The sequence below is a fragment of the Panicum hallii genome, chromosome 1 (assembly GCF_002211085.1).
Source record: "Panicum hallii strain FIL2 chromosome 1, PHallii_v3.1, whole genome shotgun sequence".
Lineage (NCBI taxonomy): Eukaryota > Viridiplantae > Streptophyta > Magnoliopsida > Poales > Poaceae > Panicum > Panicum hallii.
The window spans coordinates 47,801,082-47,826,541 of record NC_038042.1 but is presented as its reverse complement, the minus strand read 5'-3'; the positions used below and the strand labels follow the sequence as shown (position 1 = coordinate 47,826,541).

The 25,460-nt window shown below is 49.9% G+C and overlaps 5 protein-coding genes across 6 annotated transcripts; 3 read left to right on the top strand and 2 right to left on the bottom strand.

Annotated features, from left to right (window-relative positions):
• The first annotated feature begins 2,369 nt into the window (after nucleotides 1-2,369).
• Nucleotides 2,370-5,291, top strand: LOC112900265 (phosphopantothenate--cysteine ligase 1-like). The gene is made up of 9 exons (XM_025969063.1): nucleotides 2,370-2,490; nucleotides 2,649-2,772; nucleotides 3,657-3,701; nucleotides 3,869-3,954; nucleotides 4,047-4,099; nucleotides 4,180-4,239; nucleotides 4,320-4,421; nucleotides 4,546-4,665; nucleotides 4,798-5,291. The coding sequence occupies exons 1-9, from the start codon at nucleotides 2,370-2,372 to the stop codon at nucleotides 5,089-5,091; spliced, it is 1,005 nt and encodes a 334-aa protein (XP_025824848.1). The 3' UTR covers nucleotides 5,092-5,291.
• A 4,616-nt stretch (nucleotides 5,292-9,907) lies between these two features.
• LOC112901879 lies at nucleotides 9,908-10,599 on the top strand. The gene has a single exon (XM_025970743.1). The coding sequence runs from the start codon at nucleotides 10,036-10,038 to the stop codon at nucleotides 10,288-10,290; it is 255 nt and encodes an 84-aa protein (XP_025826528.1). The 5' UTR covers nucleotides 9,908-10,035; the 3' UTR covers nucleotides 10,291-10,599.
• Nucleotides 10,600-11,546: 947 nt separating this feature from the next.
• On the top strand, nucleotides 11,547-12,430 carry LOC112875087. Its single transcript, XM_025938791.1, has one exon. The coding sequence runs from the start codon at nucleotides 11,974-11,976 to the stop codon at nucleotides 12,211-12,213; it is 240 nt and encodes a 79-aa protein (XP_025794576.1). The 5' UTR covers nucleotides 11,547-11,973; the 3' UTR covers nucleotides 12,214-12,430.
• A 1,928-nt stretch (nucleotides 12,431-14,358) lies between these two features.
• On the bottom strand, nucleotides 14,359-17,039 carry LOC112889673 (F-box/kelch-repeat protein At1g22040-like). 2 transcript variants are annotated; one of them, XM_025956423.1, is made up of 2 exons: nucleotides 16,844-17,039; nucleotides 14,359-16,104 (listed from the first exon to the last, which is right to left on the bottom strand). In XM_025956423.1, exon 2 carries the CDS (start codon nucleotides 16,030-16,032, stop codon nucleotides 14,653-14,655), a length of 1,380 nt encoding a protein of 459 aa, XP_025812208.1. In that variant the 5' UTR covers nucleotides 16,033-16,104; nucleotides 16,844-17,039; the 3' UTR covers nucleotides 14,359-14,652. The 2 variants fall into 2 exon arrangements, with proteins under 2 accessions (XP_025812208.1, XP_025812216.1); XM_025956431.1 differs by having other exon boundaries at nucleotides 14,359-16,146; nucleotides 16,844-17,033.
• A 514-nt stretch (nucleotides 17,040-17,553) lies between these two features.
• On the bottom strand, nucleotides 17,554-19,206 carry LOC112897763 (pentatricopeptide repeat-containing protein At5g27110-like). Its single transcript, XM_025966161.1, has one exon. The coding sequence runs from the start codon at nucleotides 19,204-19,206 to the stop codon at nucleotides 17,554-17,556; it is 1,653 nt and encodes a 550-aa protein (XP_025821946.1).
• Between the last annotated feature and the right edge of the window lie 6,254 nt (nucleotides 19,207-25,460).

Genomic DNA, 25,460 nt, shown 5'->3' with positions numbered 1-25,460 from the left:
TTAATATAAGTACCAGTTGGTGCCATTAACGAGTACTCTCATCTATTTGATATCGGTTGGTGTTATTGACGGATACTACATGGTCTTCGAATATTGAAAATTTCTACCGGTACTAATTTTCGCGCGTTAATACCGGAAAATGCGTCCGATACTAACGCGTTGGACGAATGCTTAGTTTTCCAACAGTGGATGCTTCAACCAATTCAATTTTCGTGTTCGTAAAGAGTATATTATTTCACTATTTATGATACAAACAGTGCCCTGATGGTGATACATTTACGTAGTTGAAATGAAACTTATTTATTTGTTCCTTTTATTATTTCTTTGCCCCCTTACAGAAATATATGTTTAAGTCCATCACATATTAATTTGGAACACGTCTCGTGATAAATTATTGCTATTGCTACTGCTACGCCTACGTAAGGAAATCTAGGTAACTGCAGAAGAACATATGTAAACCATATAAAGGGTGTACGAAAACAAGAGACATTCTACGTAAACGCTAGCTAGAAAACATACATGATGATTGTTGCGGATATGAACGATGCCAAAAGCACGTACGTAAACCGTGGATATATATAACCAGAAATTGTGCGTTCTACCTAGCTAGACATCTCTAGGTCCGCTGGTCACATGCGCCGTGCGCCCGTGCGCATGCATGCATGGTTCGTTCGGTCAAGGCGTCAGGCGGTCGTCCTGGCTCCTGAGCGTGCAGCCGGGCCACTGCACGCAAAAGGGTTACTGTACTAGTAATGGCCGAGCCTAACCTGAAGACAACACGTTGAGAATGATTGACGATCATATCCCAGCTGTTGAATGACGTAATGACGCCAGGCCAGCTAACATGGCAGGAGTGATGGACGTGTGCTGTTATTCCTACTTGTTGGTAGTCATGCATGGTTGCTCAACCAGAAACGCAGGCGGCGCTTCATGTAACAAAAGTGCGTCGCTTAATTAGGTTGGGTTCGGCCCCCGCGCGTGTGCGAATGGCACGGCGCCACCGCGCGATCTTCGGGCGGCGCGGCGCGGGCACGTGTACCGTGTACGCGGTGGTACCGGCCGGATCTACGACGGCGACATGGATCACGGCAGGCAGGGCGGTAGGGACCCGCGCGCGCTGAGTCCGTCTATCCCCTCCCTGCTATTGCTACTTGCTAGCAGCCAGACAATGGAGGCCCCAAGTGGTTGGGTTCCAGCCTTCCAGGGGAAAGGGGATGAGCGGCGGCGAGAAGGCGCTAGCTCATCAAGGCCGCCGCTAGCGTCACATTATTGAAAACTAGGATCCGTATCATCCCACTCCCACCTTATTACTCTCCAACCAGAAAATATTTAGACAATATCAAACTTTAATTTCTCTGATTATTAGCAGTAGTCATCCCCTGCAACAAATCATCCTCACATAAACTGTTTACATGTTTGATTGATCGTGCCGTTACAAGGGGTGCACAATTTTGCTAGTGTTACTGAAAATATTTTCCAAAATTGAGGGGGGTAACCATCTTTCTTAATGATTCTATGTTTTTTATTCGGTGTTGGGATGCCTTTAGTATGCGTCTCATCGTCTTTGGAGAAGCTCCGATAAAACAGATAGCGTTTATGGTCCGATTGCAAGATTTATACCCATATATGTTCTTCAATATAGGTCCCACATATTTGAAGTGGACCACGATTCTTGTGCTTTTTCCTTTTCTCGGTCCTGTATTTTCCTCAGAATCTAATGCTATACGATAAAAGATGGCTTCTTTCTACCTGAAATTGAGTGTCATCAAAGAGGCCGGTAAATCTACTACCTCCTCGATATGCATGCAGCCGATTTGGTTGCTCAGATGGAGATGTAGTTTGCACACCAGATGGAGATGTATTTTTCTCAACTTAACATGGATGCTTATATTTTTTTTCTAAATTTATTTCAGCCGTGCCCGTCGCCAACAAGATTATAGTGATTGCATTAATAAAAAAACTAACAACTCAATCTCTCATATATGCTTATAAGAGCAGAATTATATATATGTTTTAATAGGATTAAGTATGCGCATATATATGTGAAAATTTACTTTTGCACCGTATATATATTGAGAAAAAAGCATCTTCAAATTTATGAAAAACCGTCGGATCTATCATCATGAAAACCTAATTCAGCACCGTCCCCGGTTGAAATTCGGCTGGTCGAGTACGACTAACCGGACTCGAACACGAATTTTAGCTTTGGCGATGCCGATGGAGGTTGGAAGACTTGGCGAACTTCAGCCGGATAGAAGCATGCAACCGCCAACCGTAGGGGAGAGGTGGGTAGTTTCGCGCCCCTTTAAATACTCCACTGCCCATCTCGCCGCTCCCCCCAAACCGCCGGCCTCGGAACCCCCGCCATCATGGTCGCGGTGGAGGACCCGGAATCCTTCTTCGCCACCGCGCCGCCGCTGGGGGACGCCGGCGCCGTCGCCGCCAGGCTGCAGGAGTTCGTCGCGCGCAACTCTTCCCACCCCTCGTCAGGTAACCGCGCGCTGCCTCGGCAAGGCCCCCGCCTGGGAACGCACGCGGCGTGCGCTGGTCTTTTCGTCGAACATCTGAGGCGCGTCGGCGTGGCGACGAGCCTCTTGGCCGCGCGCGCTAGCTAACCCGTGCGAGCCTGTTTCGCAATGCGCGCGCAGAGGGCGGCGGGCGGCGGCGGATCGTGTGCGTCACGTCGGGCGGGACGACGGTGCCGCTGGAGCAGCGGTGCGTCCGCTACATCGACAACTTCAGCTCCGGCCACCGCGGCGCCGCGTCCACCGAGTAAATTTTCTTGCCAGCTTCAGTTGCTCTTCGTGCTTTTGTGCGCGATTATGGCGAGTTGCTCTCCCATAGTGCACTCTGTTCCAAATCACACCAGACGCTCCGGTCAACCGTTTCCTCGCCACAAAAGATCTATTTCTCCTTAGATGTAAGTGCGCTGCAAGGATGCGCGTAGTAACTACTCTAGCTCCTCATTATGAGCTGGTCCCGAAAGCATGCACACTGCAATATGGCCCACTTGAGAGCGTGTTTCAAAATTATTGTAATTTCAAGCTCCCATTTGGGACAATGGAAACGGATTATTAGCAGCTGGATTTATCCTTTTGGTGGCATCGGGACAATGGATTTGTTATAAGAAGTCATTGGATTATTAGTTAGTTAGTCGTATATATCTGTATCCTGTGAAATTCGTACACTCCAAATGTGTAGAAGACAGGTAATAGCAACAGTAGTGCAAAACATTGTTAATCTGTTACTAATGCATAAGCACCATTAGGAGTGGATATGGCTGACACACTCGGTCCTTTTGCCTGTTGGCAAATTATCCCTAAATTTCCAGTGGCATTCTTTACTGCACCTTTTCGTATACATCTAAATCATGGAATGTTTACTTTATAAAATTTGGCATTGTGTGTTTTTAGTGGAAAAATCTTTGTGTTTCCTTTAAAACTTGAGAGATCATGCTTTACATGCCTCATAGTTTGTGTTGTGCCTGTACAAATGTTATATTGGCTTGGACACATGGTTTGTCATGTGATCGCTTGTTAGTTGTGATAGCTGTCTCATAAATGCATTGAAAGTATGAATAGTCTCTTTCCAGTAAAAATTTTGGTGAACGGTAAGTACTCCAAGGTACTGATTTCCTTCTTTTTCTGGTGATACAGGTATTTCTTAAAGGCTGGTTATGCTGTCATCTTCGTCCATCGACGGTAATCCACAAGGCTAATAGCATTTGCGTCCTGGCACAGCAAGCCAGCAAATTGTTTTTACCTTTCAGTTTTCTCAGCTGTTAAATATCTACATACTAAAGAAGATTGTCCTCCATATAACTTGAGGGCAATTTTGAAATACTTTATGCTGTTCTGCGTGAGTGCAGTGGGAGCTGCCAACCTTTCTGTAGGTTCCTGCCTGATGATTCATTTCTCAAATTCTTTGATGTAACTACAGAGTCGAAGGTTCAAGGTTGGTAATTTACAGCTTCTTGTGCACACTAAAAGAAAAATAAGAAGACCACTTCCTTACTGTGCTAGAATCTGTTATGTTTGTTTGATCAGTGGTTGAGTCCCACACGACGGTGGTAAAGAAGGCAATTGGGGAGTATAGCAAGGTATAACATGTGTTCGTTATCAGCACTTGATAGTGGCGGACTGATGTACAGGCATTGACTGATAGGTGAATTTCTCGCAGGCTATTGAAGGAGGCGCTCTGCTGAAACTCCCATTCACCACGATATTTGAATATCTTCAGGTACTGCACATTTGTGTTATTTTTTTGAGTCGCATGGAAGTAAGATAATCTGAACAGCATCACACAACATTTTATTACAGTTACTGAAGATGGTGGCTACATCAATGAGCTCTGTGGGTCTCCACGGGATGTTCTATCTCGCTGCTGCTGTATCCGACTTTTATGTTCCATGGGATAGCATGGTATGATTTACAGTAGGAGATGTGTTGCCTGATCGCGTTAAACGCCTCATCCAGAATTATTTTATCACGCTTTACTGCGAAGTAGTACCTCGCATGATTCATAGGGAATTCGGTTATTATGCAGGCCAAACATAAGATTCAGTCAGCCGGAGGCCCACTGGATATGAAGCTAAGTCAGGTCCCCAAAATGCTTTCAGTTCTTCGAAACCAATGGGCTCCCATGGCCTTCTGCATATCTTTCAAGGTCAGTTCTGCCTGTAGCATGGTGATACCACGGGAGAGAAGATATCTGACGCCGGACGGCTATTAGGTAGGTTTATGCAATGTTGCAGCCCTTTGTCTAACCTCTCTTTTTGAAATGAATGGCGGCGTGCAGCTGGAGACAGATTCAGAGATTCTCATTCAGAAAGCAGAAATGGCTCTGCACAAGTACAAGATGAACGTTGTTGTGGCCAATCTGCTTGCAACCTACAAAGAGGAGGTCGTCGTCGTCTCCAATGGCGAAAGAAACACTATCCGGAGGTGCAATGCGGATGAGGATCTGGAGGAGCACATTATCAAGCTCCTAGAGAAGAGCCACTCAAACTACATCTATAGCAGCACAGATGATGGGTGCAACAAGAATGACTACGAAACGCTTGTACCGTTGGGCATCAAAAGTCTGGCTTAAGGTAAATACTGATTGATGATATATGCGAGTCAAAATAACAAGAAAGTCCCTTCAACTCTGAGAAGTCTCTACAAATGTAATGTGAACCGCTTCTGGTATGTATGTAATGTAAACAGCACTAATATATTTGTTATCTTCTTTTTTTCTTTCCGTGAAAACACACGGGAAAAAAGAAGGATAAAAGTCGGATGTATCATTTCTCATCACCTATTACTTCCTGTAGTTGTATCTTTGTTACGAGTCTGATGATGGAGATGGACCTCGGCAACACGTTAAAGATACATGCGTTCATAGGGATATGCGTTTATAAGGATAGAGTTGCGTATATTATACGGGTGAGCGTTCGTGTCTGCATCAGTGTTTCGGAAAAAAAAAATACATACCGGTTCGCGGTGGCCTTCGACGTCCGGTCGGATCGTCGTCCCTCTCGCCAGGGATTTCTGCGCGTTCCCTAACGAACCGGTCCACAGCCGGCAGGCTGCGGCTCCTGCGGGCGGTCGCCGGGCGCCATCTTTTTCCACCGTGCCCGTGGCCGTGGACCAGAGCTGAACGACAGGTCGCCGAGCAGCTTCCATCACGCTTCAGTTTTCACCTCCTCTCCGAACCGACATTCGGCCGCCGCCCGCCGGCCGGCGGAACAATTCCGGTGGATAACTAAATAACGATAAAATGATGGGGTCTTGCTTAAGGACATCGTCAAGACGGCATCGACCTACTTCTCACCTGCACCGGATCGGTGGAATAGAAGTGGTCAAACACAATCTCCGGCTCACCTGCAATTTAGTTAACAAAGCAATATGAGTACAAAGGTACTCGCAAGACTTACGCAAAATAGTTAATAATCAAGGATTATGCAAATGAAGGCTTACAAAATAAGGCTCCAGGGTTAAGTAATTTGCATAAGCATGAGCTCTCTAATCCAACACTTAGCTTCCTAGCATTTTAATTATCTTGCCCAAACCACCTCAAATTTTAGTTAATTGAATTACAAAACAATTAAGTCACCTCAAATTTTAGTTAATTGAATTACAAAACAATTAAGTATCATGAGATGACATGAACCAAATCCGAAAAAACGATACTTCTACGAAGAATTCATTGGATATTGAGCTTGCTCATAACCGAGAGCGCGGCAATTCGAATTGATTAATTAATCTTGCAAGGGTGTACTTCTTTACCCACACGACACAAGGACCATGCGACTCACCCAACCGATCACGTTGAGCAATGAGGTACTCGCATCAACCTTTCCCGATAAATCTCAACCGTTGAACCTCACGCCTAACTTGCGCGGAGAGTTACCTAGGTCCACCGAGGACCCCTAAGCCTCTCTACAAAGCCCTATGGCCACGCATCTAGGACCGTGCATCAAAAATTAATACTTAGAAGATAATCGGCTCATCCATACCATGATTGGATATGTGGTAGTACAATAACATGCTCAAAACCGAGATCATCCACGGACGGTCCTTAACTGATTCAAGCGGACTATGCCTACGAGACTCCTTTCTCGAGGCCTTACATTCCGTCCAAAGCACGAAACAATTTCTTTTCCAACTAGACCGATACAAACTTTCAACATCCCAAACCCGGACAATCGCGAGCAAGGTAAAGGTTGTGTAACGTGCAAGTGATCCAATTCCCAACAATTTCTTCCAAATTACGGATCAACTCTAAGCATGGCTAAGCATTTATTCAATTAATTAGTTACTAACTATAAGTATCAAGACATGGGTATATAAAAGCAAGGAGGTCAGTGCATAAAGATAGGATCCACGATACCATAGATAATATTTAGCATAAACATATATATATATATATATATCTGAGTGAGATAACTAAATTCAAATCAAATTAAATGGTCAAGGAATTATGCTTAGCTGCTTGCTTTGGTTATCTTCCGGCTCGACAACAAATTCAACTCCCGGCTCGGTTTCGACGATCTCGGCGGGCTCAACGGGCTCGTTCTCCGGCATTTCGGTCACTATAATGCATGAATGGAATGTATGCATCAGCACGATGTTGATGATATGAAAATGATATGATGAAATGAAGAATTAGCATCACATTTAACAAGGAAGCACGCGAACACTAGATAAGGGGGCTCTTCGATTACATTCGCACACATAAGGATCAAAACGAGAATTGCTCAAAACAATTCATATAGCAAGCATAAATTAAGATTTAATGTTTGCATGCAGAGGACATCATAGGGAACTCATGAGAGTTGGATTTGCAGCAAAACTATTTTATTAGATTTATTTATGAAATCCAGAATTTTCAGCTACTTTAAACAAGTTAAATCTTAAAAGGCATATTAAACATTTCTATAAATTCTCAAGAAAAATATCAGGGAAACTAGTCATGAAGAAAAAGCTAAAAGAAGTGGTTTTGACATTTTATCACCTTTTAAACAAAAGTATAAATAAAACAAGCTTGCAGGCAGAAATTAATTTAACACACCCAAAACCCTATTAACCAGCATAAGATCATTTGCACAAGTTATACCCCTAGATAGAACATTTCACCAGGATTCCAATAGGATTTAATTGACATTTTAGAGCATCCTAACAATTATCAAGCAATCCATTCACTTTGGCAAAAATAATTCACAACTAAGTGTACAGGATATTAACATGTACAAAAACAATTTTTCTAAGTAGAATCATCACCTAGGAATCAAACAAACCAAGTTTCACAATTTTTGGAGGCCTACACAATTTGTTAAGCAATTTACATGTTGACAGCACAATTAAACAAAAATAAAAATTCTGAAAACCGCTAAAGCCACCCGGATCTGGCGCTCCCGGGCGACAGGTGGGCCTAGGAGGCCAGACCGGCCCGAGCTGAGTCAAGGCCGGCCGCTGGCCTTGACTCGCCACGGGGGCGCGCCAAAGCGAGCCCACGACGCGGCCCGCGCGCGCGACGCGACGTCGCGGCGGACGGTGAAGGGGCATGGCCTAGGCGCGAAGGGGGGGAGCGGAGTGTGCAAGAGGGGCTCAGCACGTCAAGGGTGCTCACCCACGGTACGGACGGGCGGCGCAAGGTGGCGCGGCGGAGGGCGGCGGCGGCGGATGGGGGTGCGCGTCGGGGAGCGGCTGCGAGGAAGGAGGGAGGCGGTTGAGGGCCGGGGCCGAGAGAGGAGGTGCTGGGAGTGCTTCGTGTGCGCGGGATTGTGCGGAGGTTCGCCGGCGGTGACGAATCGCGGCGGCGGACGGGAGGAGGAAGAAACAGCTGCGGGTCGGGTGTGCTAGGGTTTCGCGGGGAGGGAAAGAAATGCGCCCGAGGGAGAGAGATGAGGAGAAAAAGGGCGGGCGCCGGGGAGGCGTCGCCCCGCGGGCACGCTGGCCCAGCCAGCGGCCGACGGCTTGGCGACGCTGCCGCGGCTGGCCAACCGGCGACGCCGGAACGCGTCACGCGGGGGAAGAGGGGCTGACGGGTGGGCCCGGGTGTGTAAGAACTAAAGAAAAACGGTAATTTAACTTCTAATTTTAAAATCTTATACTTTCCGAACTCCAAAAATTATCAAAAATTTACTGGAGTAAGATTAAATCACCAAGAATACAATACAACTACAAAAACTCAAAAATCTATTAAGGATTGCTCACAAAAAGTTAAACAAATCGGCAGTTATCAAATTTTCCAAGAATTTTATGGCTCGGGTTAAACATAAATTTTTTTAAAAAAAATTCAAAATTAACCATTTGAATTCTAGTATTTGAATAAAATTTATAGGAGTATAGTTACTTAGCAAAATTTAAACTTTCTTCACAATCCCTCTCTTAAACAAAGCAAGAAATTCAATTATCTCAAACAATTACATGCACATGATGCTCCATTATGCTTGAATGATGCTCATGATGATGTTGTTTAATTAATTTAATCATGTTCATCAGTTTTGGGTCGTGACAGCTCCACTCGCGAGCTCCACGAACGAATCTACCACCACAGACGAGTAAGGATGCATTTGGTTCAGCTGTGAGCTGTGAAAAAGCTGTTGTAAGATGTCTGTTGTGAAAAATCTGCGGTGAGATATCTGCTGTGAAAAAGCTGAAAGTCGTTTGGTTCAAACCGCTGTGAGTTGTCGACTGTGAAAAAATTATATATTGTCTTTATGCAAATTGACAGTATACAATATTTCTTTGTGAAGACCAAATTCCTTTTTCCTTTAAATCTTTATTTTTATATATATGAAAATATTAGGAGTTAACTTTTTTATTCTTTTTTATTTATATTTTCCTATATATGAAAATCTTTATTTTCTTATATATAAAAAAGAATTGAAAGGGTACGTATGTGACCAATAGTATGAAAAACTGCAAAAGCAGGATATAACCTGCTTCCAAATTTATATAAAAAAACAGCTTTTAAAGCAGCTACAGAAAGCATGTTTCATAAAGCTAAACCAAACCACGCAGCCTAAAGCGTCAACCCAACCCGAGCCCCCGTCGCGATCGCCAGATATCCTACCGCCGCCATCCCGCCCTGCCGCCGCGCCTCTGCGTCGCGGTCTCGTCCCGCGGGCGGAGGACGGAGCACCAGAGCGCGACGGCGACGTCGTCGGCGCGGAAGAGACTTTCTGTGCCGGGTGCCTGACCGGTGCGTCACGCGTGACATCGCGGAAATTCCGTTGGTCGAGGCTCGCAGCCGCGGCGCGGCTCGTTTTCGGCGTGCCAGCGGCACGGCGAGCTTCCGCGCGCCCCAAGCAACCTTGATTCTTCGACGCGCTTGGCAGTTTCCTCGCTTCAGCTTGCGTGCCAAGTCTACACGCCCCTGCTCTGCTCTCCTCGAGCCTATAAAAGCGCGGGCACGCGACTCAAGCCTTCTCCACAATCTCACGGAGAGCAAGCAGCCGGCAGCAGCTTTCTTGAGCAGAGGATCAGAGCAGAGGAGAAGGAAGGGTAGAGCTTGCGATTGCGAGTGAGACATAGCAGGGGATCAGAGATGGCGTCGATGATGGGGGGCGACTTCGTGGAGGCGTACGTGCTCAAGAACGCGTACAAGGAGAAGCTCCGGCGCATGGAGGCGGCCGAGGAGGAGGAGGAGACCAAGCGGCGGGGCGCCGGGTCCGCGGAGAAGAAGAAGGCCTCGTCGGGCGGCGGCAGGGGAGGAGGGCTGTTCGGGCTCCTCAAGAAGAAGGTGCACCCCAAGGCGGCCGCGTTGAGCGAGGCCGGCGGAGCTGCTGCTTCTTCTTCCTGATCCAGCCGCGCGCACGTCTGCTGTGCCACCATTGCCGGCCGACCGGTCGCTTGTGCAAATACACAAAAGTGCTAGTTTGGTCGTTGGAACATGGAAGTCTAGATGCCACCGAATGGTAGTACGGCTTGCCATGATTTGTAGCCTTGTTCTTTCTTTGTTTCCTGACGATCGAGCGTTTGTTGCTCGCTTGATGTGGATCATCATGTTGTTTCATTTGTTTCTCGATGTAAGTTACGTGAAATGGCAAAAGGAAAAATCTGTATAAATTCCAACTGAAATTCAGCAAATAAACGATATACTGTTTCCTCCTGCCGACGTGGTAGGCCATGATTTACACTCGATTCAGTCTCACGGTGCTGGAGCTTGTGTTGGCTCCGGCGACGGCGGCGAGCAAGCTCAAAAAATGGCTTGGCCTCTGTCCCTCCCCTCCACTCTGTCGATCAATCCAGAGGAGCCAGCATACAACGGATGGTATCAGCTAAACAATCTCCCGGCCGCGGCCTGGGACCAGCACAGGACGGGCAGCGGTTCCAGCACACTCCCAGTTTGACCCCTGCAAGCTTCCATTTCGATGCCGGCCAAAACGCAAGTGGGGCGAGAAAAGAAGTGTTCTCTCCCTTTCAGCATCCCGCACCCATCTTCTTCCCCCGTGTCGCCTTGCAGTAAAACGATGTAACATATTCTACACACCTCCAACCATGGCTGCACTCGTCACGAGTGACCTTAATTCGGAGCCTGAGCGAGCTATAGTAATATAGTAAGCAGTGGACGCGATCGAGACGTGTGTCACGCCCGCAAGCGATCGTTCTTGAAACGATGCTGACGCGGAGCTGACAAATCCGTATTCTGAACCCCGTGTGTTCATGCATGGCCGCCGACCTCGTTGACCTTTGCAGCTGGTTGCACACACCAGTACGCGTACGCGTTGACTGTTGACACAAGCGATAAAGTTAGGCAGTCGCGGCGCTAGGAGGAGGTCAGACGAGAACTCCGTGACATGTGGTCTAATGGCACGGGTAAGAAGAAGGATCATTGAAAGAAGGGATCTGTGGCGAGTTCCAGCTTGCCGTTTACACTCTACCCCGTTGCATCATTTTTTCCACCGTGCCCGGGGGCCAAGGACACCTTCCACGGCGCTTCTCCGCCACCGGAACGAACGCTCCAACGGGGACGGCGGGCGGCAGACAACCGACCACCCACACTGCTGGGCGCTGGGCTGCCGCCTTTGCGCGCGGCCGCGGTCGTGGCGGCGTTGCACGGGACGGGGGACTCCTGTGCGCTGTCCTGCCCCGGCCGGGTGCCGGTGCGTCACGCGTGACATGCCCCACTCCCTCGTCGCGGGAATTCGTTTGGCTCGCGGCGAAGGCGGCACCGTTCTGATCGGGCGGCCCGTCCAGAGCTTCCGCGCGCCGCAAGTCAATTTCCTGGCTCCGGCTCGCGTGCCAAGCCCACGCCCCCGCTGCTCCGCTCGCTCGAGAGCCTAGCTATAAAGGAGCGGGCACGCGCCTCAAAGCCCGCTCATCACGCGCCTCACGGCGAGCCCGAAGCCGCGAGCTACTTCTGGCAGCTTCTACTTCAGCAGAGCAGTAGCAGCAGAACACGGAAGGAAGGCCGCCGTCAGACCCCGGTTCAGTCGATTGCAGAGGAAGAAGAGTTTGGGAGATCAGGAGCTGCTCGGCCGCGATGGCGTCCATGATGGTGGTGGGAGACTTGGTGGAGGCGTACGTGCTCAAGAACGCGTACAAGGAGAAGCTCCGGCGCATGGTGGCGGCCGAGGAGGAGGAGGAGACCAAGCGGCGGGGCTCCGGGTCCGCGGAGAAGAAGAAGGCCTCCTCGGGCGGCGGCAGGGGAGGAGGGCTGTTCGGGCTCATCAAGAAGAAGGTGCATCCCAAAGCGGCCGCGTCGTCGGCCGTGGAGACCTGACCAGTAGTGGAGCTGGAGCCTCTTCTTGATTGTTCAGCTCTTTGCCTGGGATCGCGGATCGTGTAAAGTTGTTCTTTATTTCTTTCTCGATGCTCGCGCGTAACTCGCTTGACGTCGATCGTGCTGTTGATTTCATTTGTTACTTGATGTAATTTAACAGAAATCACGAGACACAAAAAAAAGGCGTGTAAAGTTGACCCCGGTTGAATTATTCTCATGTCCATCTGCTCCGTCCTTGCACTCGCACCTTGCAACCATTTTCAAGCTTTCCGCAGCAGAAAATACGAGTAATCATATAATTGCTGGCTGAATTTCTCCTCCGATTCAGACCGACCACCCGAAACCCGTAACGATGTCAATATGAGAGCATCATATCTGAGACCGACCACCTGAATTTCTTCTCCGTTTTCATGGCGGCCAAGTTGAGCATCATATCTGAGAGCGACATCTCTCTTTCACTCACAAACCCGAAGCAATCTCCCTGACGCACTCATGATCTTGCTCGCGAGCCATCGGCCCATCGCCATCCATGGCCCTCGGGCTTTTATGCCACAATCGAGACGGTGTGCGTTGATCCACATGGCGTACGTGTCCGCACCCGCCCCGTTATGCTGCCACTGCCACTGGGCTTGCAAGCTGCATGCCATTTTGTTTCAAAGGGGAAGTACGAGCTGACAGCATCACATAAACAACGTTGCTTAGAGCAGCTCAAGCAGATTGGAGGTTGACTGCAGCTGCTCTGCTAGGGCTGTATAACTTGCTCTTTCACGTAACGTGCAAACTAAGTAGACTTAATAATCTCATGGTGATTATCAAGCCTTGTTGGCTCCGAGCCTCCGACCTCTGAGACACTGAAGTGTCTCGGTCTCTTCCTTCAGCCTATAGACAGACCACTGCAGAGGAGCCAGCAAACGTACTCGCCTACACTCTCCTTTCCCTTTTGTCCGTTACCTGACACATAAAGAAGATACAGAAGTAAAAAAACAAAACATCTATTTCTAGTTTTCTCACCAACTGGATGAGCTATTAGAAACAGAAACTAGTACTGCTAGTTGAAGCTCAGCAACCATCAGTTCAAAGACCGGGCCATCTTGTTACATCTTTGTCAGACTTCGTTTGCTATATCGGCCGACACTGCCCTTTGCACATCTTTAGACCAATCTTAATGGAAGTGTTATAGAAATATTATGAGCATTAAATATTATACCGCATCAGCAAATTTGCTGATATAACAGAATCATTTATAAGGAGAGAGAAGTGGAAGTTTCATAAAATGAAAGATAAGTGTCATTACGGTAACATATCTATAATACTACCACCCACTAAAACTAGCCTTAGGCCGGCTACTCGGCTAGGACACGGTGGTCCCAGGACACGCTTCCATTCTTGTGCCGGCCAAACGGGCCAACTGAAGCCTGACACTGATCTTTCCTTTTCGTTTCCGCGAAAACAGACCGTCCCGGTCACAGCATACACCTTGAAGCCATCGCTCCATTCGTCACGCGTGACCTCCGCCGGCGACGAGCCTGCGCGAGTAACAAAAGGTTGCGGACGCCGTTGAGACGTGTGTTCATCCCGCCCACAAGCGATCGCATTTTCTTCCCCTGTGTCAGCTGACCGACACTGCTGCGTCCATCGCACTAACCAACCAGAGTCCACGACACGGCTGACACTGCTTGCAGATCCGGATCTGCACACCATCCTCTCCTCTCATGCTCGCCTACCTCCTTATTGGCCTATAACAGTCGGTGGCATCAGCGAGGTTTTTGTAGCTGCAACTGGAAGTCAGAGGGCGAGGGTTCGGCCACAGGTTTAAAGCTTGGATAGGGGAGACGGATCCTCCCAGCCGTCGCGTCAGGGAGCCGTGACGTGTAGATACACGTAGTGACGCAAGTTATATTTATTTTGAAGTTATTAAATTAATTTAAAATTTTGATAAAATAAATTAACTTGACATACCATCATAATTATTTAGTTAACCCATAAAATACCATTGGGTACGTACATGCAGGCCTTTGCAATTTTTTTTCAGGGTCTGTGCACCACGTGGCATGAAAAACGAAGGTCAGTGGGGCTGGGAATACAGATGTGTCCACTGGAAAAGGGGAACCATAAAACAGCGAAGAACAGCCGCCACCCCCAAAGTGATCAGAAACAATGCCCACAAGAAGCTTATGCTTGATCACTGTACATAATCATGTCGATTGTATGCCTATATACACATCTTTCCCGCAGTTGGGTCAACTTATACATGTCTGAATGCCTGTAATAGATATATCCCCATGACTCCCATGTCAAATTAAAGGACTTCTCCACACACCACACACCACGCATACACACAAGGAAAAAAAAACTATATGTTTGTTGGCTAAAACGATAGCCCATAGTATGAAACCTAGGCCAAACATATGCTCTACAGTAGTGAACGGCGACCACGTTTTAAACATCAAGAACCTGGCAACTGACAAGCTCAGCCGTCCCAAAGTTCTTGGAAGCCACTGTGTTCCATAACAAGTTTTCTTCAGATGCCCTATTGTCTGTGTTATTCTGCACCACAGCCTGCATAACCTGAAGAGTATTGTTCGCCGCCTTTGTTATAACGTGGAGCCTTCCATGGAGGCCAGCAAGTAAATATGGAGCCTCTGCATCAGTGAAATCGTTAACTGGAACCTGTGGGGCGATAGTTACCCATGTGTCTTCTTCAGAGTTGTATCTTTTTATCTGGCCACTGTCCAAAGAGCTGGAAGGCTCCAAGGTATAAAGTTTGTCGTCGATCACGACTCCAAGTTTAGTGCCTGCCTGCCTTGCTGGCCATCCGTCGCCGAGACCATCCGGCATCGTTGACCAAGAATTCAGTTCCGGGTCATATATCTCGCCTCCGATGTCGAAAAAGAATGGCCATGAGTACAAGCTCTGAGGGACGTATAGTTTACCCTTGTATGGTGCCATTCCTGTGGCAATAGGCTTCAGCACATCAGCCAAGAAAGCTGTGGGGAGTACCTGTGCTTTCGCAAAAGGCATTTCTGGTAGCTCACTCCACAGTCCAGTTTGCGGATCAAACACCTCAGCTGAACGCAGAGGAAGCAAGCCATTTCGACCCCTACTGACTCCACCAACTACATATAACTTGCCATTCAAGAATGTTGCCTTGCAGAAAGCCCGCCCAGTCATCATTGGGCTTACTTCCTCCCAAAAATTGACAAAAGGGTCATATCTCCATACGCAGTTCAGGGCAACAGCTTTGGAAAACCCCCCAACGACATACAAGTAACAATCAGCAACACCCACTGAGCAACCACAAAAGGGCATCTGGTCCAAACCGTTCCTGCGCCAGAACCAGCTCCTCACGAAATCAGCAATCCTAATGCTTGAGCCCACAACATTCCACATCCGGAACCCAGAAGATCCAGTCCTACTGGATTCCTCCTCATTGACGAAAGAAGGCATCGGTGGCAACCTCTGCCATTTCTGAAACAATGGATCAAGAGCATACCAATCGAGCTTATTTGCCTCAACTTTGGTCAGTACATACAACCATTCTTCACTTACGCCAAGCTCTCTCCTCAGCTGGGAAAGTTCATGACTGGTGATTGCTGCCTTCCAAGCTCTGCAAACCATCTTCAAGTTTAGGTAATAAATCCGTGGTAACCTTGCCAGAATTTGGAACGAGAGCTCATCAGGAAGTGTTGGAATGATCCTTGGGTTCGTCCCATACTCATAAGTAGATACTTTCACCCTCTTATTAGGATCTGTTCCAGATGTCTCATGCCGATCCATAGACTTAGCAGTACTCCCTGTAGCACTTAGAATGGAGCCCATCTGAACTTATTTTTCTTCAAATTTGATACTTGATGAAGTTTTTCATCTCTCGTCCATCAACAGGCGCTGAATCTGGGTTTGAAAAACAGTAGTTCTATGAGCCTCACCATAAATCTGAATACATAGTAGCAGAGCACAAATTTAGAAACGCGATTAATATGCTATAAACATTTTACAGCACTATAAACAGGAATTCCGACGAAGTGAGCAAATACATGAACACATTCTACAAAACAAAATTCCTGAGAAAGACGACAACACTATTCTTATGCAATATGTTTCAGGATCTGACACTCATTGTACCACTGCACTATAGATCATTACTGAGACAATGAGGCAAATCCCTACATAGCAATGAAGAAGAATTAGTCTGTAACCGTATCGAATGTTCGCTTTGGCATCACTGAAATAAGAAAAAATGATCACTAACATACGTAGCTCATTTTATTGTCCAATTCTACTCCCACGTTTCGACTCTGATCCCAAAAACCTCATAGAGGACCATGAATTTAACCCCAAAATCCCCAACAAAAAAAAAAATCCGCTGTTCCAAAATTGGTACGATCAAATAAACAGTAGGGGTTCCAAGTTGACAAGAGCACGGCACCTGTAACTTATTCTGCCAATACCAATTCAGCCCTAAGGCCTCAACTCTTAAGTGTTAACAAAAATCCAAACCGACCAATCCTATGCACCGGGGCCAATTCATCAATCCCAGAAGGAATTCCGAGCTAATGGATGAACTGCGCGGGGCCAGAATGGTTCCCCACGAATCAGGCGGGAGTTCGGGGTTGACCGCGGCCGGGCTTACCGGGAAACGGCAGCGCGGATCTCCGATGGGGCTGGAGGAGCAGACGATCCAGGTAGCCCCCGTGGCCTTGAGCGAGAGCTCGCGGCGCCGCCGTGTCGGCAGGCTGCAGGCAGGCCGCCAGGAAGGGGGCGAATGCCGAGGACGGCGATACGCACGCAGCCAAGAGGGGGGGAGGGGGGGTTGGTGGAATCCAGAGGAGAGGAGATGTGGAGGCCCGGAGGGGAACGAATACGCCCCCGTGCCCGTCCGCCTTTGCGTGCGAACGGCGCTTGCCGTCTCGGATTCCATCCATCCGACGGCGGTGCGCGACGCAGTCAAGCCCGCCCGGCCTAGTTTTGGGTGCAACACAATTCGCAACGGCCTCTGCCTGCCTGGGCCGGAAAGAATCTCCAGAGCCGGAGACCGGCGTCGCGTCCGCGCCACCGCCACACGACGACCATCTCGCCGCGTGCCTTCAGCTAGAGCGTCGGGCACAGTCGCCAATCCTGTCCGGTCCCCACTCCCCACCCGGCCGCCGGCGGCCACCACATCTCTGCCGGGTGTTCCGTGACCGTTCAACACCACTTCTCCGACACGACACACAGAAAGGGTCGTCGTGTCGAGTGCTTCGAGACACCAGCAGATGGCGCAACGCCGTCCGTTCTCCAACCTCCAGCGCTCAACCTCTCCGATCCTCCAAAGTCCAAACTCGGGTCGGGAGGCGCCATCTCTTATCTGAAATCGACCACGCTGAGGCCGGCATCTTTCTTCCTCGCCGCGCCGCCCCTCAGCATCCGCCAGGCCTCGGCGGCGCCGCCCCGCCGCCCGCCCGCGGCGTGCAGCTGCGACAGCAGCACGTACGGCGAGGTCGTCGCCGGCCCCAGCGCCAGAAGCCTCGCGGCGGCCCTCTCGCCGACGTCGGCGTCCCCGTGGACCCTGCTGGCGGAGAGCAGGCTGCCCAGGGCGACGGGGTCGTCGCGGGACGCGGATGCCAGGACATGGTCCTCCGCCTCCTTCAACCTCCCAGCTCTGCCCAGGAGATCGGCGACGCAAGAGACGTGCTCGGCTCCGGGCGAGACGCCGTACGTCCCGCTCATGGAGCTGAAGTACTCCATGCCTTGGTCCACCGATCCAGCGTGGTTGCAGGCAGCCAGAAGGCCGGTGAATGTGATCGAGTCCGGAGCGATCCCGGCTTCCTTCATCCGCTCGAAGGTCTCGATGGCTTCCCTGGCACGGCCCTGTTTGCCGAACCCAGAAATCAGCGTGTTCCACGAGCACAGGTTCCGGCCTCGCAGCTGATCGAAAGCGCGAAGGGCATGCACCATGTGACCGCAGCTTGCGTACATGCTGATGATCGCGTTGCCCACGGCGACATCAGAGTCTTCTCTGCTTCTGATGAGGTGGCAGTGAACTTGGCCGCCATGGCGGATCAGAGAGAGCTCCGCGCACGCCGCAAGGGCGCTGGCGTAGGTGAAGTTGTCAGGGCAGACGTCTGTGTCCAACATGTCCTTGAATAGCATAAGAGCTTCGATATAGCCACCGTGCCGCGAGTGTGCAGCGATGTAGGTGTTCCAGGTGACTGCATCCTTCTCGTCCACTGAAAAGAACACCTGCTCTGCTTCTGTGATGGTGCCATGTTTCGAGTACATGTCCAGGATGACATTGCCCACAAAGGCGGTGACGTCCAGGCCGATCTTGATAGTGTCACAATGCAACGCTGCTCCAATGTTAGGATTCTCCAAATCGCTGCAGATTCCAAGAGCAGCAGCGTACGAGAACCTGTCCGGACGCAGCCCCCGCAGCTTCATTAGCCTGAACACCTCCAGGCCCTTCTCCGGCTGTGCGCTCGCCGCCAGACCGGAGATCGTGGCGTTGTACGACACGACGGTCGGTTCCGCGAGCGTCCTGAAGACGTCGTACCCTTCGTCGAAGCACCCGCACTTCATGTACATCGACGCGATGGAGTTGGCCACGAAGGACGCGTCGAGGAACCCGCTCTTGACGGCGTGGCCGTGCACCTGCGCGCCCGCCGCGAGCGCGCGAAGGGCGGCGCAGGAGCGCGTCACGCTGGCGTAGACGTGCTCGTTCGGCCGCGCGCCTCGCATCCGCGCGAAGAGCTCCAGCGCCAGCTCCGGCCTCCCCGCGCGGGCGCAGCACGAGATGAGCGCCGACCACGAGACGAGGTTCCGGCGCGGCATTCCGTCGAACACCCTCCGCGCGGCGTCGAGGAGGCCGGACCCGGCATAAGAGACGATGAGGTGGTTGGACAGGAAGACGTCCACCGCGTGGCCGGCTTTGACGGCGGCCGCGTGCGCCGCTGCGGTGGCTCGAGCGCACGGCCAGGTGCCATCGAGGATGAGAGACACCAGCTTCCGCAGGATCATCACGATCATGCGCTGCTGGTGAACTGGCGAACACTGTTGACAGAGGTGCTGGTTTTCCCGCTTTGTCCGGGGTACTGGTCATCACACGATCATGGATAGGCTAACTGCGTGTGCGGGAGCTTTGTATTAAGGAGAGGGCCCTCTCGGTAACCATCGAGAGCCCCCTACTGTTATCCATTCGCCCGATAAAATTTTCTTCCTCCACTCCCCTCCCCTTCCCTCATGCTCTCCTGGCGAATCCCGCCACCCATCACCCTCCCCCTCGCCGGTGCCGCCTCCGATGCTGGTGAGGACCGCCCTCCCCTACCCCTACACCCTCCTTCCTCCCTCTTCCGGCTCCGGATCCACTGCACGAAGCCCCCAACGACCACTCCCTCGATCGGTCTAAGCTCCGCCGCCACTGCCAAATTCCCCAGCCGCCAGCACCGCCCAACCGCCTTCCCCCACCACCGCGGCAGGCGGCGCCCCAGCCTTCTTGCCGTGACGTGGTATTTAACCTTTAACGTGATGGAAGGATATTTCCGAGGTGGCAGATGGGAGGCGGTGCGTTGCCGAGATCACGCAAAAATTATGAAATTTTAAACAGGTTCTTGCCGCTGAGAGCGTAATATCCTACATTCTGTATGGTGATTTGTAATGTCTTAGATGATGTAATATTTGGAGGGGGTTTATGCCCGCCTTTATATAGTCGGGGTGATGACAGGGTTATGTATAAGTCCTAGCCCGATACTAGTATAGGAATTATATCCGAGTAGTTTTCAAATCTTCTTTTATATGGGTGTGATGAAACTCGCACTCCATATGGAGTAGTCCCCGAGGTTTAGGTTAAATCGAAGAATTAGGCTGAGGGTCAAATTAGTCTTGAATGTTCTGCTCTTATCTTCCAAAAATTTGGAAAATAAGCCGTTGACACGTATCCCGCTGTCCCCGAGGCTTGAATCCAAATTCCAAGGTTTTGGAAAAAGAATCCAAAGAGTCGTGGTATGAATTATATAAAAAATTAAGAATTTGAGTTGATGGTTAAAATGAGTAAATTGGTTCAGAAATCCGAAAACCCCTTTTTTGAGATAGCATACCTGAAAAATGGTTAAGCAAATAACTTTCCCAAAGTAACCTAAAATTACCGCACAAAACAAATCTTATCTTTGGAAAAAAAATCTTCGCATTTCGCACAGTAAATGTAGGCCCGCCGCTGGTTATTTAACCGTGAAATGACCTAGGGTTTCACTCACCCTTTTTACCCTCGCCATTTACCGCTTTGTCTCTTAGTCTTCCTCTTTCTCAAAGGCGCCGCCGCTTCTAGAGTTAGATCTAGGTCATTCTTGGTAGAAAAGTAGTCGCCCAATTCTTCCTCCTCCTTAAGAGCACTGCAGCCTCCGAGTGCATGCAAGTGAAGCATCTTGTGACCACAAGGATGGCTTGCAACAAGTAAGGTGCCTCCAAGGAGAAGGAGGAGTCTAAGGCCGCCGCCACCACTGGAGACGGGTGGAAACCAAGTAAGTGCTCTGAAGCCGATCTTCAAGCGCTGGTTGATGAGGGTCTTCTCCAAAACAAAACCATCATCCAGTTGCGCACTGCCACTGGGGATAGGAAGCTGTACGAGGGACCGACGAATTAGTTCTTTTCCAATATTTTGTAAAGCGAGGGTTGACCCTGCCGACCTCTATTTTTTTCCAAGATCTTCTTTTCTACTACGGAATCCAACTCCATCATCTGAACCCTTATTCCATTCTCCACATTGCTATCTTTGTACAATTCTGTGAAGTCTTCTTAGAAATAGAGCCACATTTCAATCTGTTTTGCTATCTTTTCCACCTCAGAGCCCAGCCCAGTGAGAAATACCTTTGCAAAGTCGGAGGTGTTGGACTCTAGCTGAGGCAGGGGATGGAAAAGAAATACATCTCCTACAAATTCCCACTAGCTTGTCAGGATGGAGGGAGAGGTGGTTCTACATCGGAAACCATGAACCTTCCCTGCCTGAAAAAACCGCCGGGGCGCTTAAGATTACAACCAAGTGGAGTAAGCCCGGCCGGGACGAAAGTCAGATCCTAGAGCTGCTTGCCATGATCAAGAAGCAGAGGGATACAGGAGTCGCTAGTGTGACGGTGATGTACTCTTGGATTGGCAGCGAATCCAGCCACTGCAGAAATGATCGAGGTTTGGCTTCAAGTACCTTGGAGTCTTAGACCCTTCTCGATTTTCTGCAGACCCCATTCAGAAATCTGATGCCATTCTGAGAGTAAGCCAAGCACTCATGGGCGCTGAAACCGTGCCATATGTTTTGAAGATGTACTCCGCCTAGCTCCAAAACATGTATGTATACGTATCTGTATTCTTCTGTTGAAGCTTTAAATTGAAAAGTACTGACATGTCTTGCAATCTTGTCACAGCAGGATGTGAATATGTATAAGAGTATGCCACCAATGCCGGACATTGAATGTCCATGCCATCTTCTGCCGTCGGCGTTCCAGAAACCGATCTCTAATGCTGACATTGACCCTATCAACTCGGAGGAGGACCAAGATAGCAATGACAGTCGCCCACTAGCCGAGGTGATGAAGGGCAAGGGAAAGAAAACCACCCAGGAGAGTGCAGACTCTCCTGGTGGCGATCTTCTGCCTAGCCACCCTCGGGGACCAAGAGCCACCGATCGAAAACGCAAGGCCAGCGTCTTTTGACCGCATTCGGTTGAAATCTCGCCTTCTTCTTGATTCCTGTTTATCAGCTCCCCAAATCCTAAGCACACTAAGGTTACAGTTGAAAAGTAGGTCGGGGAGGACACTGTGAGGGGACAGAGCGTGCCCACCATCGCAGTTGACCCGTCAAGTGGTACTGCTAAGGCCACACTGAAACAATCTTCGCCGGCTAGCCTAAGTTCGATGGTAACCGTCGCGGTTGCCCCACCAGAGCAGACTCCTCCCTCGACTGGCAAATCGGCGTTAGCGAGTGCTTTGGGTACTGTTCCAGTGCCCAAAGTACTTAAGAAGATAAAACCGGCTATAAAGAAATCTGCACTGTAAGTATTAGAATGCATTTTCCTTGTGGATTGTAGATTCATATCTATTTGGCAACAACTCGTAATGCTGTTCTTGTATGCAGACTATCCTCTGCTCTAGACTTGGAGCAGCCTGGCAATACCGCGGATGCCCCAGCCCCCGAGCCAGACAAGGTAGTCGATGTGACATCAACAACCATGAAGGTTGTTGAGCCGTTGGTACAACCTTAGATTCATGTCCTCTCGCCCACTGGAGCCGAAGATGCCGGTGTGAGGGACGTGCTGACCGCTGAAGCAAAGCCGGAAAACAAGGAATGGGTTCCGAAAAATCCCGTGGGTAAGTTTTCACACGAGATTTTTGTTGCTTGCATATGAAGTAACGATGTGGCAGGGAGCCCGCAACAGCAGCATGCTTCTAACAAACAAGGTGATGCAGGTGGTTCAGTAGTTGGAGCCCTCATGTAGCCGCCGATTTGAGAAGGCGACATCCCACACAAGCTAATTGATGACCTGATGCTGATATCGGAGCACGTGCACGTGCAGGAGTTCCAAGATTCTTTCAAGGACTTGTATCGATTCTCCACGGTTAGTGCCTTGAACTTTCCATATTTGCTTTTGTCGAGTACAAGTTGTGGGGTGTGGAGAATAAGTTCCAGCAGATGCAGGCCGGGGAGCAAGAGGTTGAAGCGCAAGCAGCAGAGAATGCTAAGGTAAGGTATCAACTGGATACCTTGAAGCTGGAGCACACCCGGGAGGTCTGGCTGCTGACAAAGGAGATTGAAAATCTCAAAGACAAGAATAGACTGCAGGCCAAGTCTCACCGAGGTGATACTCTATCGACTGTATGGCTGGTTTGACAGATAAGATCTCGCGTAGAGTAAGCTTCTGCGCACGCTTGGTTAGGAAGCCGCCGTCGCCACTGAAAATAATGTTGACAACGTTCTTGGGATCTTGATATCCCTAAGCCCCCGACTTGTCTCCCTCCTCCTCGTCTTTGTCCTTCCCCTTGTCATCCTGATTAGGGAGAGGTGCGTTGAGAGACTTGCAGAGGCTGATGCACTGGAGAGTGCGTGCTGGGACTTCGGGTGCATTGGGCATTGCTTGTGCAAGATCTTCTCGAACTGATCCTACTGGTTCCTCGACTTCTTACGATGCGAGTTGCGTTCTACAGCCGTGACTTTATGGTCTGGCTTGCGCTTTTGGGAGGGTTTAGAGTAGTTTTGCTGGCTTTTGCCGGAGCGGTTGCCGTTGTTGCGCTTGGGGAAGCGCTCGTTCTCCTTGTCCTCCTGGTCGACCCATCGTTGCATCATGTCGCAGAGCTCCATGTCAGTTTTAGGGCGGTTGCGGCCGAAGTCGCGGTAGATGTTCTTCGAGCCGAGGCCATTTTGGAAGCAATGGATGACGTCCTCGTCGGTGATGTTTTCGATGGTGGCGTGCATCTCGAAGAAGCACCTGGTGTAGGACCTCAGGGTCTAGTTCTCCTGCTTGACCTATGACAAGTCATGATGAGTACCTGCATGGGGCATGGAGCCCTAGAAGTTGTTGATGAAGGTTTTCTTGAGATCCTCCTAGGAGTCATTGGAATCTGATTTGAGGCTTTTGAGCTAGGTGAGCGGTGCTGATTCCAGCACCATCAGGAAGTAGATAAGCTTGGTCATGGTTGAGCTGCCTGACACTTCAATGGCGGTGGAGTAGCAGTGAATCCACTGCCATAGGTCTTGTTTGTCATCATACTTGGTGATGTCGACTGGCTTGAACTCCCTTGCTCAGTCGCGGGAGGTGATGTTGCGAGTAAAAGCTGGGAAGCGATCACTGTCATCGATGTCACGTGGATCACCGCTGTGCTCGCGGCGTCTCGAGTTGATGATGTCTCGAGCATCATGGCCTTCATTGATCTTCTACCTTAGATCAACTGTAGGCAAGTCGTGGTGGTTTCCATGGTGGCCGTGGCCTCCCGCACAATGACTGCCGGCTTGGGGCCTTGCAACCTGATGTTGCCCGACTGTCATGGAGGCTGTTGGATTTCTTGGTCAGCGTGGCCGCATGTGGATTGCTGGGCGTGCTGGTGTCCGTGGCCACCCCAATTTTCTTGGTTGTGGTGGCGGTTGTCGTTCCCTTGAGGGTTGGGTCCTCCTCCAGGGTTATGACAAACCTTGGGGATGGAGCTCTCGTGACGCTCCGATCTTGAGCGGGTGCGCTGCAGCGACGACATGGGGTTCCGCTGGTCCAGTTGAATGATGGCGCGCTACGTCAAATGCAGCAGCCTTTCGATCTCTGGGTTTTAGGGTAACCACTAAATTAACAAAGCTGCTTCAGCGATGTTCCCGATTGGCGTGTTGTACTAGCGATCGTCGGCTGCAGTGAAGGCACCGTTGAGGTTTCTGCAGTGAGGTGGGTTCTGTGCACGGGCTTCTGCGTTCCACCAACGCTTGGCATGTTAGGCGTTCTTGATTCTCCAGATCCTTCTATGCTCCTCGTCTTCATCTTGAGCGTCTACCGTGCACTCATCGGCGGAGATGTCTACGAGTAGTTCGTCGTCGTACTCTCTTCCTGGTTCATCGTCATCGTAATGCTCGTGGAGATAGGCCATGTAGATGTGACGTTGCGAGAAAAACTCTCCGCTGGAGCCATAGTCGACGAGTACTTGTCAGACCCGGGTATGCGGGACTGGGCATATGGCCTACATCTCACAGGATAAGGGGTGGGATATGGCCCACACTCTAGACTGGTTGTAACTACTCATAGCGTAGTAGAACTACTCATATAGTAGTAAAACTAGTCAGATAGAGTAGAAAACTATACGAAAAGTACTCGGGTAGGACTCCTGGGCTTGTACCCGACTAGAACTTCCATATAATTCTGTCCCTCGAGACTATATAAGGGCGGACAGGGACCCCCTCCAAGTAGGGAATCACCCAGAAGGTCACCCGATTACCACCTAAGAAAATACAAACCACACAGGACGTAGCGTATTACGCTCTCGGTGGCCCGAACCTGTCTAAACCTTGTGTTCCTTGCGCCTTCGAGTTTCTGATCTCGGCGACACCCTACCTACAAACTCACCACCTCGGAGGTATCCCTCGGTGAGCGCGGTGGTAAAACACTGACAGTACTGTCCTGCCCTCTCCCTCCTCGATGATGGGAGAGAGGAGCTTGCCTTCCTGAAAAGGCAGTTCTTGTGTGAAGGCCACAAGGCGGGAGTCGTATTCGAGTAGCTCAGAGGGCTCCATGTCCTTCCAATACACAAACCGGTCCTGTG

Bases quoted from the DNA above. Each gene is read 5' to 3' on its own strand.
- LOC112875087 (XM_025938791.1), top strand. From the start codon at position 11,974: ATGGCGTCCATGATGGTGGTGGGAGACTTGGTGGAGGCGTACGTGCTC.
- LOC112901879 (XM_025970743.1), top strand. From the start codon at position 10,036: ATGGCGTCGATGATGGGGGGCGACTTCGTGGAGGCGTACGTGCTCAAG.
- LOC112889673 (XM_025956423.1), bottom strand. From the start codon at position 16,032: ATGGGCTCCATTCTAAGTGCTACAGGGAGTACTGCTAAGTCTATGGAT.
- LOC112900265 (XM_025969063.1), top strand. From the start codon at position 2,370: ATGGTCGCGGTGGAGGACCCGGAATCCTTCTTCGCCACCGCGCCGCCG. The intron at 4,100-4,179 runs GTATAACATGTG...AATTTCTCGCAG, and splicing joins CAATTGGGGAGTATAGCAAG to GCTATTGAAGGAGGCGCTCT. The intron at 4,422-4,545 runs GTATGATTTACA...GTTATTATGCAG, and splicing joins ATGTTCCATGGGATAGCATG to GCCAAACATAAGATTCAGTC.
- LOC112897763 (XM_025966161.1), bottom strand. From the start codon at position 19,206: ATGATCCTGCGGAAGCTGGTGTCTCTCATCCTCGATGGCACCTGGCCG.